The 14,587-nt window shown below is 65.6% G+C and overlaps 1 protein-coding gene across 1 annotated transcript; it reads right to left on the bottom strand.

Moving 5' to 3' along the window:
• Nucleotides 1–195: 195 nt before the first annotated feature.
• Nucleotides 196–13,940, bottom strand: CC2D1A (coiled-coil and C2 domain containing 1A). Its single transcript, XM_077787655.1, has 27 exons — nt 13,895–13,940; nt 11,749–11,822; nt 11,493–11,640; nt 11,280–11,383; nt 10,716–10,778; nt 10,127–10,261; nt 9,296–9,607; nt 9,164–9,218; nt 8,979–9,068; nt 8,771–8,901; nt 7,733–7,805; nt 7,512–7,645; nt 7,349–7,430; nt 6,622–6,992; nt 6,267–6,325; nt 6,036–6,152; nt 5,705–5,778; nt 5,552–5,610; nt 5,342–5,393; nt 5,163–5,262; nt 2,884–2,974; nt 2,524–2,658; nt 1,669–1,718; nt 1,406–1,469; nt 1,032–1,322; nt 448–495; nt 196–351 (listed from the first exon to the last, which is right to left on the bottom strand). Exons 2-27 carry the CDS (start codon nt 11,797–11,799, stop codon nt 331–333), a joined length of 2,910 nt encoding a protein of 969 aa, XP_077643781.1. The 5' UTR covers nt 11,800–11,822; nt 13,895–13,940; the 3' UTR covers nt 196–330.
• Nucleotides 13,941–14,587: the final 647 nt, after the last annotated feature.

The following is a 14,587-nucleotide window of genomic DNA, read 5'->3' as shown; positions in this document are numbered from 1 at the left end:
GGAGGGGTCGGTGTCACCCTAAAATTCGGGGGAGTCATTATCAGCCTAAAATGGGGGGGGTCGGTGTCACCCTAAAATTGGGGGGGAGTTATTATCACCCTGAAACCGGGGAGGGGGTCATTATCACCCTGAAATTGGGGAGGGGGTCATTGTCACCCTGTCACTGAGGGGGGGTCGTCGTCACCCCGCGGGGGGGGGTGTAGCAGCTCTGATCCCTGTGATTGTCACAGTGGGCATGGGGGGGTGGGGGGAGGATGCCCCCAGAGCCCCCCCAAAATGGGGAGGGTCTCTGAGCCTCCCCAAAACCCCACCTGGAGCGGGGAGGGGGGCTCATCCACGGAGCTTTCGGAGCTGGAAGAGAAGAGGGCAGTGAGGGAGGGGTTTGGGGGGGTTTGGAGGGGTGGGGGACCCCCAAATTTCACCCCACCACCCCCCCCGGGTCCTCACCTCGCTCTCCACCAGGTTCCGTTTGTACAGAGCCTCCTTGGCTGCCTCCTGTGGGGGGGTTTGGGGGGTCACGTCAGCAATTCGGGGGTCACTGGGGTGGGGGGGGCACCGGGAGTTGGGGGTCACATCAGTAATTCGGGGGTCACAGGAATTGCAAGGATCTCAGGGGGTCCAGGATTTTTGGAATGGGGAGGCATCACCAGAATTTGGGACTGGATTTTTGGGGTGGGACCACTGAATCTGAGGGTGTCCAGGAAGGTTTGGGGGTGGGGGTTAGGGATTTTTGGGGTGGGACCACCAGAATTTCGGGATGTCCAGGAGGGGCTGGAGGTGGTGCAGGATTTTTGGGGCGAGACCAGCAGAATCTGGGGGTGGTGCAGGATTTTTGGGGCGGCACCAGCAGAATCTGGGGGTGGTGCAGGATTTTTGGGGCGGCACCAGCAGAATCTGGGGGTGGTGCAGGATTTTTGGGGCAGCACCAGCAGAATCTGGGGGTGGTGCAGGATTTTTGGGGCGGGACCAGCAGAACCTGGGGCCGCCCCGGAGGGTCTGGGGGCGATCCCCGGGGCCGCCGCGGGTCTCACCCGCTCCCCCTGGGTCCCGAGGCGCCGCGCCGCTTCCGTGTAGAGCCGCAGGTGCCGCTCCAGGTGCTCCGCGTACTCTGCGGGCAACACCGGGATAACGCGGCGGGGAAAACACCGGGCTAAGGGAGGGTTTGGGGGGCTCAGCGCTGCCCCCCGACTCTCACCCGTGCGGAAGCGGGGGTCCCCGCCCTGCAGCCGCGCCCGCAGCCCCTGGATGCGCCGCTGCAGGTCCTGGTGCTGCTGCCGCAGCTCGGGGGGCACCGGGCGCCCGGCGCGGCCGAGCGGCACCATCTGGGGAGGGGGCGACGAGCCGGGGGTCAGCGGCGGTCCCGGGGGCTCCCCCGCTGCCCCAGAGCGCCGCCGGCGCCGCTCACCTTCCGCTCCAGGCGCTCCCGGTCGAAGAGCAGCAGGTTGAGGCTCGGCAGCGTCGGGAGGGCTCTGGGAAAAGGGCTCGGGGTGGGGATGGGGGCGCCCGGAAAAGCCAGCGCGGCTCCGGGATACCGGAGAGGGGGAACGGGGGTCCCCGGGGGGGTCCCAGAGCTTCCCACCCCCAGTTCCCAGCCCCATCCCACCCCGGTTGCCGCCCGGTAGGTGGTCTCCGCCGGGAAGTGCCGGTGTTGCCATTCCCGGGACTCACCTGTTGTTCCCGTCCTTCGGGGCCGCCGCGCTCGGTTTGGGAACGGCGAGCTGAGCGGGAGGAGCTCGGGGTCACCGCAGGCTGATCGGCCCGGGGTGATCCCGCGGGGTCCCGACGGCTCCCGGCCGATCCCGGGGGCTTCCCGGCCAATTCCAGCAGTTCCCGACCGATCCCGGGGGATTCCCGGCCAATTCCAGCAGTTCCCGACCGATCCCGGGGGCTTCCCGGCCAATTCCAGCAGTTCCCGACCGATCCCGGGGGATTCCCGGCCAATTCCAGCAGTTCCCGACCGATCCCGGGGGCTTCCCGGCCAATTCCAGCAGTTCCCGACCGATCCCGGGGGATTCCCGGCCAATTCCAGCAGTTCCCGACCGATCCCGGGGGATTCCCGGCCAATTCCAGCAGTTCCCGACCGATCCCGGGGGCTTCCCGGCCAATTCCAGCAGTTCCCGACCGATCCCGGGGGCTTCCCGGCCAATTCCAGCAGTTCCCGACCGATCCCGGGGGATTCCCGGCCAATTCCAGCAGTTCCCGACCGATCCCGGGGGAGTTCCCGGCTAATCCCGGTGGTTCCCCACCGATCCCGGGGGGCTCCCAGCCGATCCCGGTGGGCTCCCGGCCGATCCCGGGGGAGTTCCCGGCTAATCCCGGTGGTTCCCCACTGATCCCGGTGGGCTCCCGGCCGATCCCGGCGGTTCCCGGCCGATCCCGACGGTTCCCGGCCGATCCCAGGGAAGTTCCCGGCTAAATCCCCACCGACCCTGCGGGGTCCCAGTGGTTTCCCGGTTGATCCCGCCGGTTCCCCACGGACCCTGCCGGGACCCGGTGGGCTCCCGGTGGGCTCCCGGCACTCACCGTGGGCTCCGGCGCCGGTTCCAGCACCAGCCAGCGCTCGGAGCGCGGCTCCAGCTGCCGCTGCGCCCCCAGGGGCTCCCGGATCCGCACCCAGACCTCGAGCCGGCCGCCCGTGCGGCGCCGCCCGTCCAGCAGCTGCGGACACCGGGACGGCGGCGACGGTGAACGGCGGGGATGGCGGGGAATGGAGGGAATGGTGGGGCTGGGAAGCGCTGGGAGCAGGAATGAAAGCCAGGGGAACACTCGGAAGGGGAAGGGGCACATCTGGAACCACTGGGATGGAAGAAGGGGCACCTCTGGGACCCGGGGAATTTCGGGGATCGGGAATCTCCTCCAAGGAAGGAGGAATCTCCTCCTCACCTCCAGCTGCTCCCGGAGCTCGCAGCTCCCCTCCAGCCCCTCCAGGCGCAGCTGCGCCGAGCCCAGAGCCCGCTCCGGCCGGAACAGTCCCCTGCGGGTCAGGACGAGCGCTCGGATCGCGACAGGAGCCGGCTCACCGTGACAGGAGCCGGCTCACCGTGACAGGAGCCGGCTCATCCCGACAGGAACCGGCTCATCCCGACAGGAGCCGGCTCATCCCGACAGGAACCCGCTCACCGTGACAGGAGCCGGCTCACCGTGACAGGAGCCGGTTCATCCCGACAGAATCCGGCTCACCGTGACAGGAACCGGCTCACCGTGACAGGAGCCGGTTCACCGTGACAGGACCCGGTTCATCGTGACAGGAGCCGGCTCATCGTGACAGGACCCGGCTCACCGTGACAGGAACCGGCTCACCGTGACAGGAGCCGGCCCATCCCGACAGGAACCGGCTCACCGTGACAGGAGCCGGCTCATCCCGACAGGAGCCGGCTCACCGTGACAGGAGCCGGCTCATCCCGACAGGAGCCGGCTCATCCCGACAGGACCCGGCTCACCGTGACAGGAACCGGCTCACCGTGACAGGAGCCGGCTCACCGTGACAGGAGCCGGCCCATCCCGACAGGACCCGGCTCACCGTGACAGGACCCGGCTCATCCCGACAGGAGCCGGCTCATCCCGACAGGACCCGGCTCACCGTGACAGGAACCGGCTCACCGTGACAGGACCCGGCTCACCGTGACAAGAGCCGGCCCATCCCGACAGGAGCCGGCTCACCGTGACAGGACCCGGCTCACCGTGACAGGACCCGGCTCACCGTGACAGGAACCGGCTCACCGTGACAGGAGCCGGCTCACCGTGACAGGAACCGGCTCACCGTGACAGGAGCCGGCTCACCGTGACAGGAGCCGGCTCACCGTGACAGGAACCGGCTCACCGTGACAGGACCCGGCTCACCGTGACAGGACCCGGCTCACCGTGACAGGAACCGGCTCACCGTGACAGGAACCGGCTCACCGTGACAGGAGCCGGCTCACCGTGACAAGAGCCGGCCCATCCCGACAGGAGCCGGCTCACCGTGACAGGAGCCGGCTCACCGTGACAGGACCCGGTTCATCGTGACAGGAGCCGGCTCACCGTGACAGGAACCGGCTCATCCCGACAGGACCCGGCTCACCGTGACAGGAGCCGGCTCATCCCGACAGGAACCGGTTCATCGTGACAGGAGCCGGCTCACCGTGACAGGAGCCGGCTCACCGTGACAGGAGCCGGCTCATCGTGACAGAATCCAGCTCACCGTGACAGGAGCCGGCTCACCGTGACAGGAACCGGCTCACCGTGACAGGACCCGGCTCACCGTGACAGGACCCGGCTCACCGTGACAGGAACCGGCTCACCGTGACAGGAGCCGGCCCATCCCAACAGGAACCGGCTCATCCCGACAGGAGCCGGCTCATCCCGACAGGAGCCGGCTCACCGTGACAGGACCCGGCTCACCGTGACAGGAACCGGCCCACCGTGACAGGAACCGGCTCATCGTGACAGGAACCGGCTCATCCCGACAGGAGCCGGCTCACCATGACAGGACCCGGCTCACCGTGACAGGAGCCGGTTCATCCCGACAGGAGCCGGCTCACCGTGACAGGAGCCGGCTCACCGTGACAGGAACCAACCCCGCCATCCCCGGGTGGCGAGGAATCCCCGCCCCACGAAGGCCCCGAAGAAATCCCAACTGCTGCACTCCAGAGGCGCCTCTCACCCCGACACTCGTGGATTTTCCAGCTCGTGATCCGGGGTTTTTGTGCCCTTCTCTGTATTTCCTATTTCCTCTGCTGCTCTATGTGTTTTCTGTGGTATTTTCTGTATTCCCACTTTATTTTCTGTGTTATTTTCTCTATTTCCCCATTGCATTTCCTGTGTTCTTTTCTCTATTTCCCATTGCATTTCCTGTGTTCTCTATTTCCCATTGCATTTCCTGTGTAATTTCCTGCATTTCCCATTGCATTTCCTATGTTATTCCCTGCATTTCCCACTGTATTTCCTGCGCTATTTTCTCTATTTCCCATTGCATTTCCTATGTTCTTTCCTGCATTTCCCACTCTTATTTCCTGCGTTCTCTATTTCCCATTGCATTTCCTGTGTCATTTCCCGCATTTCCGCCTCCATCTCACAACTCCCGCGTCGTTTTCCCCACTTTTCCCATTCCCCACACCCCACCCCGTCACTCCCTGCATTTCCCACGTTTCCCCCCCGTTACCCCTCCCCAAAATCCCCCGTACCCTTTGTGGGTCACCTCCAGCCGGATCCCACGGGAGCTCAGGAGCCTCCGCAGCCCCCGGTGGCCCCGGAGCAGCCGCAGCCGGAACCGCGCCCGGAATTCTGGGGAGGGGGCGCAGAATCAGGGGCGACCCCTGGGGACATCCCCGGCCCCCCATCCCCACAAAATCCCGGGATTTACCGGGACAATCCGTGCCCTTCACCACGTTGGTCTTGTCCCGCTGGGCCTCCTCCTGTGGGGAGGTTTTGGGGTCAGGGATAATTTGGGGAGGGGTCCCCGAGCACTGGGGGCATTTTGGGGTCACCAGGACAATTTGGAGGGGTCACCAGGAGAATTTGGGGGGGGTCCCAGGTGACCCCGAGCGTTGGGGACATCCTGGGGGTCACTCACCACGCTGGGGTGGGGGAACTCGAAGCGCACGAAGGTGTCCAGGTCACCTGGGGCCACACCTGGTGGGTGGGGGGGACACGCAGGTGGCTCCAGGTGCGCAGGAGCCTCACCTGCCCCGGCCCCTGGGCACTCCCAGTTCTCCCAGTCCCTCACCTGGCGGCACTGGGAGGCCGATCCCTCTCTCGATCCCCAGCTCCAGGTCGCTGCTGCTCAGCTCCGGGAACATCCTGCAGGCGAAGGTGGGGCAGGACCTGTCAGGCCTCCCCACCCAGGGGTGCCACCTGCACTCGGGTGTGCCACGGCCCCACCCAGGTCTGCACCCTACCCCAGATGTGCCCCCTCAGCTGTTCCCCACCCTCCAGACATGCCTCCCTAGGTGTTCCCCACCCCCAGATGTGCCCCCCAGGTGTGCCTCCCACCCCAGATGTGCCCCCCAGGTGTTCCCCGCACCCCAGATGTGCCCCCCAGGTGTTCCCCCCCTCACTTGACGATGCTGAAGGTTCTCTGCTCGTAGCGGGGTCTCGGGGGGGGCCCCCCCCGGCCGTGCTCCCTCCTCAGGGTCTCCATGTGCCGCCGGCACTCCTCGGCCAGTGCCTCGCACCTGGGGGGACACACCTGGACAGGTGAGCCCACCCCCCGCGGGAGGAGGAGGAGGAGGAGGAGGAGGAGGAGGAGGAGGAGCCTGCCGGCCCCCCCTCCCCAGCCCAAACCTCACCTGGTGGTCTCCGAGATGTTCCCCAGGTGAGCGAACTGCCGGGAATAGGTGAGGCACATCTGGGGGAGCAACGGGAGGGGAGGACGAGGAGGAGGGAAAGGCAGAAAAGGAGAAAGGAGGAAAGGAAAAGGACAAAAGGAAAAGGAAAAAGGAAGAAAAAGAGGAAAAAGGAGACAAGGAAGAGGGCCAAGGAGGGAAAAGGAGGAAGAGAAGGGAGTTTTCCATGCCATCCATTACCCTGGAGCACCCCTCTCTGGGGCGCTCCCCACTCCCCTCGGTTCTCGGGGACGCTCCCATTTTTGGGACACCACCCCGTTTTTTACGTCCCCCCCATTTTCTGGGCCGTCAGCCCCACCTGGTGCTGCCTCCTCAGAGCCCCCGCCAGCTGCAGGAAGGTCTTGGCAACCTCGGGGGCCATCGGGACCCCGCGGGCCGGGCCCAGCTCGAACTCGGCGCCGTCCAGGGGCACCTCCGGCACCTGCGCGGGGATCGGGGATCGGGGATCCTGCGGGATCCACCCGAGGGGCGGACGGAGGGGCAGACGAGGCCTGACCTGGGCGATGTCCACGGGCAGCCCCCCGCGGGCGGCCCCCAGGAGCCCCTCGACGCCCTTGGCGCGGCGCAGCAGCAGCTTGGCTCCCTCCAGGTCGTTGCGGCGCTTGGCGCGCAGCGCGGCCTGCGCCAGCTGCCGGCGCCGCAGCTCCAGGAACTCCAGCTGCTGCTGGGCTGGAGGGGGCACGGCGTCAGGGGGACCCTCACCACCCTGGGAGGGGGGCATGGGGACCCTTAACCCTCTGGGAGGGGGTCAGGGGGACCCTCACCACCCTGGGAGGGGGGCATGGGGACCCTCACCACCCTGGGAAGGCGTCAGGGAGACCCTCACCCCCCTGGGAGGGGGGCATGGGGACCCTCACCACCCTGGGAGGGGGGCATGGGGACCCTCATCCCCCTGGGAGGGCATCAGGGGGGACCCTCACCACCCTGGGATGAGGATTCTGGGGTCCAGGGGTGCCCTCACCTCCCTGGGAAGGGGTCAGGAGGTGCCCTGACCCCCCATCCCTGCCCCCAGCCCTTCCCGTTACCTTTCCCAGCAGGTTTGGGAGCCGCTTGGGAATTCCGTGCTGGTTGTTTGGGAGGGGGCACAGGGGGAGCGCTGGGCTGCACCTGGAGGAGGGGGATGAGAATCACTGGGAACGTCCCCCCCTGAAAATCCCCTGGATTCCCAACTCCCAACCAAGATCCTGCCTTGGTGTCCTCCTTTTCCTCCTCTTCCTCCTCCTCTTCCTCCTGCTCCGGCGCCGCCAGCCTCGAGGCCGCCTCCAGCATCCCGGAGATGCTGGGCTCGGCTGGGGTCTCCGTGCCCTGGATGGGGGGGAAGCCTGGAAAAGGGGGGGGCCCCGGTGGGAACGGGACCTTCCCGACGCCCCCGAGCCCCCCGGGGTCAGGGACAGGGACCGGGAACGTACCCGGGGGCACCGGCAGCTCCGAGAGATCCACGGCCTTGCCAGCACTGTGGGCACGGAGCGCGGCCTGGTATTGCTGGGGAGGGGTACAGGGGGTCAGGGGCACCCCGAGTGCACTGGGAGCACTGGGACAGACTGGGACCACCCACAGAGGGGCACTGGGAGCACTGGGACAGACTGGGACCACCCACAGAGGGGCACTGGGAGCACTGGGACAGACTGGGACCACCCACAGAGGGGCACTGGTGTCATTGTGGGGAGACTGGGACCAGATGCTCTTCTGGGACTGGGATCCCCCTCAGGGCTGGGATCCCCCTCAGGGCTGGGATCCCCGTTCTGGACTCGGATCCCCCTCAGGGCTGGGATCCCCTCAGGGCTGGGATCCTCATTCTGGAACTGGGATCCCCCTCAGGGCTGGGATTCCCATTCTGGAACTGGGATCCCCCTCAGGGCTGGGATTCCCCTCAGGGCTGGGATCCCCTCAGGGCTGGGATCCCCATTCTGGAACTGGGATCCCCATTCTGGAACTGGGATCCCCCTCAGGGCTGGGATCCCCATTCTGGAACTGGGATCCCCTCAGGGCTGGGATCCTCATTCTGGAACTGGGATCCCCCTCAGGGCTGGGATCCCCTCAGGGCTGGGATCCCCTCAGGGCTGGGATCCCCATTCTGGAACTGGGATCCCCATTCTGGAACTGGGATCCCCCTCAGGGCTGGGATCCCCATTCTGGAACTGGGATCCCCCTCAGGGCTGGGATCCCCTCAGGGCTGGGATCCTCATTCTGGAACTGGGATCCCCCTCAGGGCTGGGATTCCCATTCTGGAACTGGGATCCCCCTCAGGGCTGGGATTCCCCTCAGGGCTGGGATCCCCTCAGGGCTGGGATCCCCATTCTGGAACTGGGATCCCCCTCAGGGCTGGGATCCCCATTCTGGAACTGGGATCCCCCTCAGGGCTGGGATCCCCTCAGGGCTGGGATCCCCATTCTGGAACTGGGATCCCCCTCAGGGCTGGGATCCCCTCAGGGCTGCAGCCCTCCCACCTTGACGATCCTCTCGTGCATCCGAGCCTTCCTGGCGTCCCCGCTGTCCTTGGCCTGGCCCGCAGCCACCCGGTACCGCTCCATGCGCTGCTCCAGCGCCTCCCGCACGTCCCGCGGCGCCCGGGGGGGCTCTGGGGTGGGCACAAACGGGGAAATCCCAACAAATCCCCCTTTTCCTCCCCGTTCCCCCTCCCAGGAGGGAGCTGACCTGGGCTGGTGGCCGGCGGACCCCTCGCTGGTGGGTCTCTTGCTGGTGTATCCCTCGCCGGCGGATCCCTTGGCTCCTCTGGCTGTGGATCTGCAGGAAAGGAGCAGCCAGATCCCACCAGGACCCCCAAAACGGGGGGGTTTGAACCGGGGGTTCCACCCCTTCTATCGGAGTCGGGGTCTCACCCGGGGCTGGCGGAGCCCGGCCTTGCCCCAGCGCCTCCAGCTGCGCCTCCAGCCTCTGGAAAACCACAGGAAAATGGGAATTCTGGGGAAAGAGAAGGGATCTGGGGGGGATTCCAGGAATCCTGGGCGTACCTTGGCCGCCCTGAAGTGCTCCAGGGCCGTGGCATTGTCCCCACGGCGTTTGGCCACCAGGGCTTCCTTCTGCAGCTCCTGGAGGCGCAGCCGGAGCGCCGGCACCGAGCCGGGATCCGGGCAGGGATCCGGGCAGGGATCCGGGGCTGGGGGAGGCTGGGCAGGGGCTGGGGGCTGCGCTGGGGGCTCGGGGCTCACGGGGGGAGGCAGCCCAGGGGTCCCAGCTGCCTTCCCCAGAGCCACAGGAGGGGGAATCTCGGCCCGGTCGATCGGCTTCCCGCTCCGCACCGACTCCAGCATCTGCTCCAGGGTCTGGGGGCAAAGGGGGACAGGGAAAGGGGTGAAAATCCGGGGGAAAGGGGTGAAATGGGGGCAGAGCATGGAAAAACGGGGTGAAAATGGGATCTGCAGCCGGAAAATGGGGTAAGAGTCAGGGCTGAAGGAAAGGAAACGGGTGGGGTAGAAAACAAGGGAGTGACATAGAATAATAATAGTAATAATAATAATAATATGGCGTAATAATAATGGAATAAGGGGAATTAAATGGGATTTCATTGTCATGAAACTGGTCAGAACTGGGAAAAGCGAGATAGAAGTGAGCTCAGAACTGGAAAAAGTCAGATAAAAGTGGGCTCAGAACTAAGAAAAGTGAGACAAAGGTGGGCTGAGAACTGGGAAAATCAGACAAAAGTGGGCTCAGCACTGGGGAAACCAGCACAAAACCGCTCAGATTCAGGCTGGACTGGTTCAGAACTGCGACCAGCTGCTCGGTATTTGGGAAGAGCAGCGCGGAGCCAGGGTCGGCCCAAGGGTTTGACGGGCTGGGCTCACCTTGAGGCCGCGCTGGAGGCGCCGGAGCCGGGCCCCGCTGCTCCCGCTGCTGCTCCCGTTGTTCCCCAGGGCAGCCCGGTAGAGCTGCGCCCGCTCCTCCAGCTCGGCCAGCAGCGCCCCGGCGGGCGCGGGATCCTGCGGGAACACCGGGAACTTTGGGAACACCGGGAACTTTGGGAGCACAGGGAGTACAGGGAGTACAGGGAACATTGGGAGCACCAGGAGTACAGGGAACATTGGGTCACCAGGAGCACCAGGAACACCTCCGGGATCCACCCTGGGATCCACCCTGGGATGAAATTTGGGATGGGCACTGGGATGGGCACTGGGAGGGGCACTGGGATCAGGACTGGGAGCACTGGGATGGGCACTGGGATCAGGACTGGGAGCACTGGGATGGGCACTGGGACGGGCACTGGGACGGGCACGGGAGCACTGGGATCAGGACTGGGAGCACTGGGATCAGGACTGGGATGGGCACTGGGACGGGCACGGGAGCACTGGGATGGGCACTGGGATGGGCACTGGGACAGGCACGGGAGCACTGGGATCAGGACTGGGGTGGGCACTGGGATCACCCCAGCCGTACCTGCGGGGTCTCTGCATCCGCTGGACTCCCGGACCCCTCCTCCAGCACCTCCTGCAGCTCTGCCTGCCCAGAGATCCTGGGAATCAGCCTGGGCAGGATCCCTTTTCCAGCCTGGGCAGGATCCCTTCCCCAGCCTGGGCAGGATCCCTTCCCCAGCCTCAGGGATCCCCTTTTCCAGCCTGGGCAGGATCCCCTTTTCCAGCCTGGGCAGGATCCCTTCCCCAGCCTGGGCAGGATCCCTTCCCCAGCCTCAGGGATCCCCTTTTCCAGCCTGGGCAGGATCCCCTTTTCCAGCCTGGGCAGGATCCCTTCCCCAGCCTGGGCAGGATCCCTTCCCCAGCCTCAGGGATCCCCTTTTCCAGCCTGGGCAGGATCCCCTTTTCCAGCCTGGGCAGGATCCCCTTTTCCAGCCTGGGCAGGATCCCTTCCCCAGCCTCAGGGATCCCTTTTTCCAGCCTCAGGGATCCCCTTTTCCAGACTCAGGGATCCCCTTTTCCAGACTCAGGGATCCCCTTTTCCAGACTCAGGGATCCCCTTTTCCAAGCTCAGCACTTCCCCTCTCACCAGCAGCTCCTCCTCGTTATCCAGATCTTCCTCCCCTTCCTCCTCCTCCTCCTCCGGGGGGTCCCGCAGGCAGAGCTGGGCCAGGGCCTCCACTGCTGCCAGATCTGGGGGGGCACGGGGGGGGTCACAAACCCATTTTGGGGGGTCCCAGTGCCCATCCCACCCCCATTGTGGGGGGGAGCGGGTCCCCGCTGGAGGAGGAGGGGGGTTCACCTCGCGGGGCGGGCTGGGGCACTGCCCCCCGCTCCGGCGCCTCCCGGCCCCCCAGCAGCAGCAGCAGCTCCGCTTCCAGCGCCGCGTCCCCGTCCCCGTCCGCGTCCCCCAGGCTCCCCCCGGCACCGGGACCCGGCAGCAGCCCCATCTGGGGCGGGGGGCACGCTGAGGGGTCCTGCAGGGAGGGGTCGCCCCCAGCCCCAGGGATCCCCCAGAGGGTTCGAGGGGAGCAGGGGGTCCCGGGGGTCACACGCACCTGCCTGGCCACGGCGGCGCCCCGGCCCGGGACCCTCCCGGCTCGGCTCATGGCTCCGCGTCCGCCGGGCCGCGCTGGGGAGGGGGAGCGCGGCGAGACCCCCGCCTGAGCCCACCGCGCCCCCGGCGAGCCCCTCCGGTGTGCTGCGAGCCGCCTCAGCGCCCCAAATCCTCCCCAGTGCCCCAAATCCCCCTCAGAGCCCCAAATCCCCCTCAGAGCCCCAAATCCCTCAGCGCCACAATCCCCCTCAGCGCCCCAAATCCCCCTCAGAGCCCCAAATCCCCCTCAGAGCCCCAATCCCCCTCAGAGCCCCAAATCCCTCAGCGCCCCAAATCCCCCTCAGTGCCCAAACCCCTCAGAGCCGCCTCAGCGCCCCAAATCCTCCCCAGTGCCCCAAATCCCTCAGAGCCGCCTCAGAGCCCCAAATCCCTCAGCGCCCCAATCCCCCTCAGAGCCCCAAATCCCTCAGAGCCCTAATCCCCCTCAGAGCCCCAATCCCCCTCAGAGCCCCAAATCCCTCAGAGCCCCAAATTCCCCTCAGAGCCCCAATCCCCCTCAGAGCCGACTCAGCGCCCCAATCCCCCTCAGAGCCCCAAATCTCCCTCAGAGCCCCAAATCCCTCAGAGCCCCAAATCCCCCTCAGAGCCCCAATCCCCCTCAGAGCCCCAATCCCCCTCAGAGCCCCCTCAGAGCCCCAATCCCCCTCAGAGCCCCAAATCCCCCTCAGAGCCCCAAATCCCCCTCAGAGCCCCAATCCCCCTCAGAGCCCCAAATCCCCCTCAGAGCCCCAAATCCCTCAGAGCCCCAAATCCCCCTCAGAGCCCCAAATCCCCCTCAGAGCCGACTCAGCGCCCCAATCCCCCTCAGAGCCCCAAATCCCTCAGAGCCCCAAATCCCCCTCAGAGCCCCAAATCCCTCAGAGCCGCCTCAGAGCCCCAAATCCTCCCCAGTGCCCCAAATCCCCCTCAGAGCCCCAAATCCCCCTCAGAGCCCCAAATCCCCCTCAGAGCCCCAAATCCCCCTCAGCGCCCCAAATCCCTCAGAGCCCCAAATCCCCCTCAGAGCCCCAAATCCCTCAGCGCCACAATCCCCCTCAGAGCCCCAATCCCCCTCAGAGCCCCAAATCCCCCTCAGAGCCCCAAATCCCTCAGAGCCGCCTCAGAGCCCCAAATCCTCCCCAGTGCCCCAAATCCCCCTCAGAGCCCCAAATCCCTCAGAGCCCCAAATCCCCCTCAGAGCCCCAATCCCCCTCAGAGCCCCAAATTCCCCTCAGAGCCCCAAATCCCTCAGAGCCCCAAATCCCCCCCAGTGCCCCAAATCCCCCTCAGTGCCCCAAATCCTCCCCAGTGCCCCAAATCCCCCTCAGAGCCCCAAATCCCTCAGCACCCCAAATCCCCCTCAGAGCCCCAAATCCCCCTCAGAGCCCCAAATCCCCCTCAGAGCCCCAATCCCCCTCAGCGCCCCAAATCCCCCAAATCCCCCTCAGAGCCCCAAATCCCCCTCAGAGCCCCAAATCCCTCAGCGCCACAATCCCCCTCAGAGCCCCAAATCCCCCTCAGAGCCCCAAATCCCTCAGAGCCGCCTCAGCGCCCCAATCCCCCTCAGAGCCCCAATCCCCCTCAGAGCCAGCCCCAATCCCCCTCAGAGCCAGCCCCAAATCCCCCTCAGAGCCCCAATCCCCCTCAGAGCCCCAATCCCCCTCAGAGCCCCAAATCCCTCAGAGCCGCCTCAGTGCCCCAATCCCCCTCAGAGCCCCAAATCCCTCAGCGCCCCAATCCCCCTCAGAGCCCCAAATCCCTCAGAGCCCCAAATCCCTCAGAGCCCCAAATCCCTCAGAGCTGCCTCAGCGCCCCAATCCCCCTCAGCGCCCCAAATCCCTCAGAGCCCCAAATCCCTCAGAGCCGCCTCAGAGCCCCAATCCCCCTCAGAGCCCCAATCCCCCTCAGAGCCGCCTCAGAGCCGCCTCAGCGCCCCAATCCCCCTCAGAGCCCCCCGAGCTCTCCGCGTCCCCCGCTCCCCTCACGGCCCCACGGCGCCTTTGCCCCCTCCCAGCTGCCCGCAGCCCCTCACCCTCCCGGTGGCGGTGCCCCCAGCGCTCCCGGTTATCCCGGTTTATCCCGGTTTATCCCGGTTTACCCTCACTCACTTCCTGCTCCGCCGGGCGCTGTCAACACCCCGCGCTTTACAGCGCCGCTGTCGCAAAAGCCGCTGTCGTAAAAGCCGCGCCGCCTCGCGGCGCCGGAGAACTACAACTCCCAGCGTGCCCCGCGGCGGCGGCGAAAAGGCGGGAAAGCCGTGAGGGGGACGGCGCCCCGAGGTGGAAAAAGGGGGAAAATCGGCCAAAATTCCGCGAAAACTCCCGCGGTTTTCACCCCAGGCCCTGAGGGTTTGGGGCTGTTTGTTGCGGTTGAGCCTTTAGGGGAGCTGGGGGTGTTTTTGCCTGACGGGGGTTGAGGGGTGTGAGGGGGAAACGCTGCTGGGCCCTGAGGGGAGCTGGGGTGATTTAGGGCTGTGAAATGCCGGTGAAAAATCAAACCCTACAACTCTAAAGATTTGTAGGGAACGGAATGTTTATTCACAGCGCTGTGGCGCGTTTAATGGACATGCACACCTCCGAGATCGCGTTTAATGGACATGCACACCTCCGAGAACTGATCCTTTTTTATTACCTTGACTCGTTTCTATCTGCATAGAATTTTACAATAGGTTCATGCATATTCATTATGCTGATTTTACGTTATAGTTATAGCTAGTTATACTTGTACTCATTTTTGTTAGAAAGTACGGAAAGAACTCCTGGTTCACTCTGCCCTGTCTGCTTTAAGGTCCGAGGAGTTTT

Source organism: Lonchura striata, chromosome 21 (genome assembly GCF_046129695.1).
Source record: "Lonchura striata isolate bLonStr1 chromosome 21, bLonStr1.mat, whole genome shotgun sequence".
NCBI lineage: Eukaryota > Metazoa > Chordata > Aves > Passeriformes > Estrildidae > Lonchura > Lonchura striata.
Note: the sequence above shows the minus strand (reverse complement) of the source record. Positions and strands in the feature narration are given on the sequence as shown.

Coding starts and splice junctions, on each gene's coding strand:
- CC2D1A (XM_077787655.1), bottom strand. CDS start 11,799: ATGAGCCGAGCCGGGAGGGTCCCGGGCCGGGGCGCCGCCGTGGCCAGG. Junction 9,608..10,126: donor GCCTCCAGCGCGGCCTCAAG/GTGAGCCCAGCC, acceptor CTTTGCCCCCAG/ACCCTGGAGCAGATGCTGGA. Junction 9,069..9,163: donor CCGGGCTCCGCCAGCCCCGG/GTGAGACCCCGA, acceptor CCTTTCCTGCAG/ATCCACAGCCAGAGGAGCCA.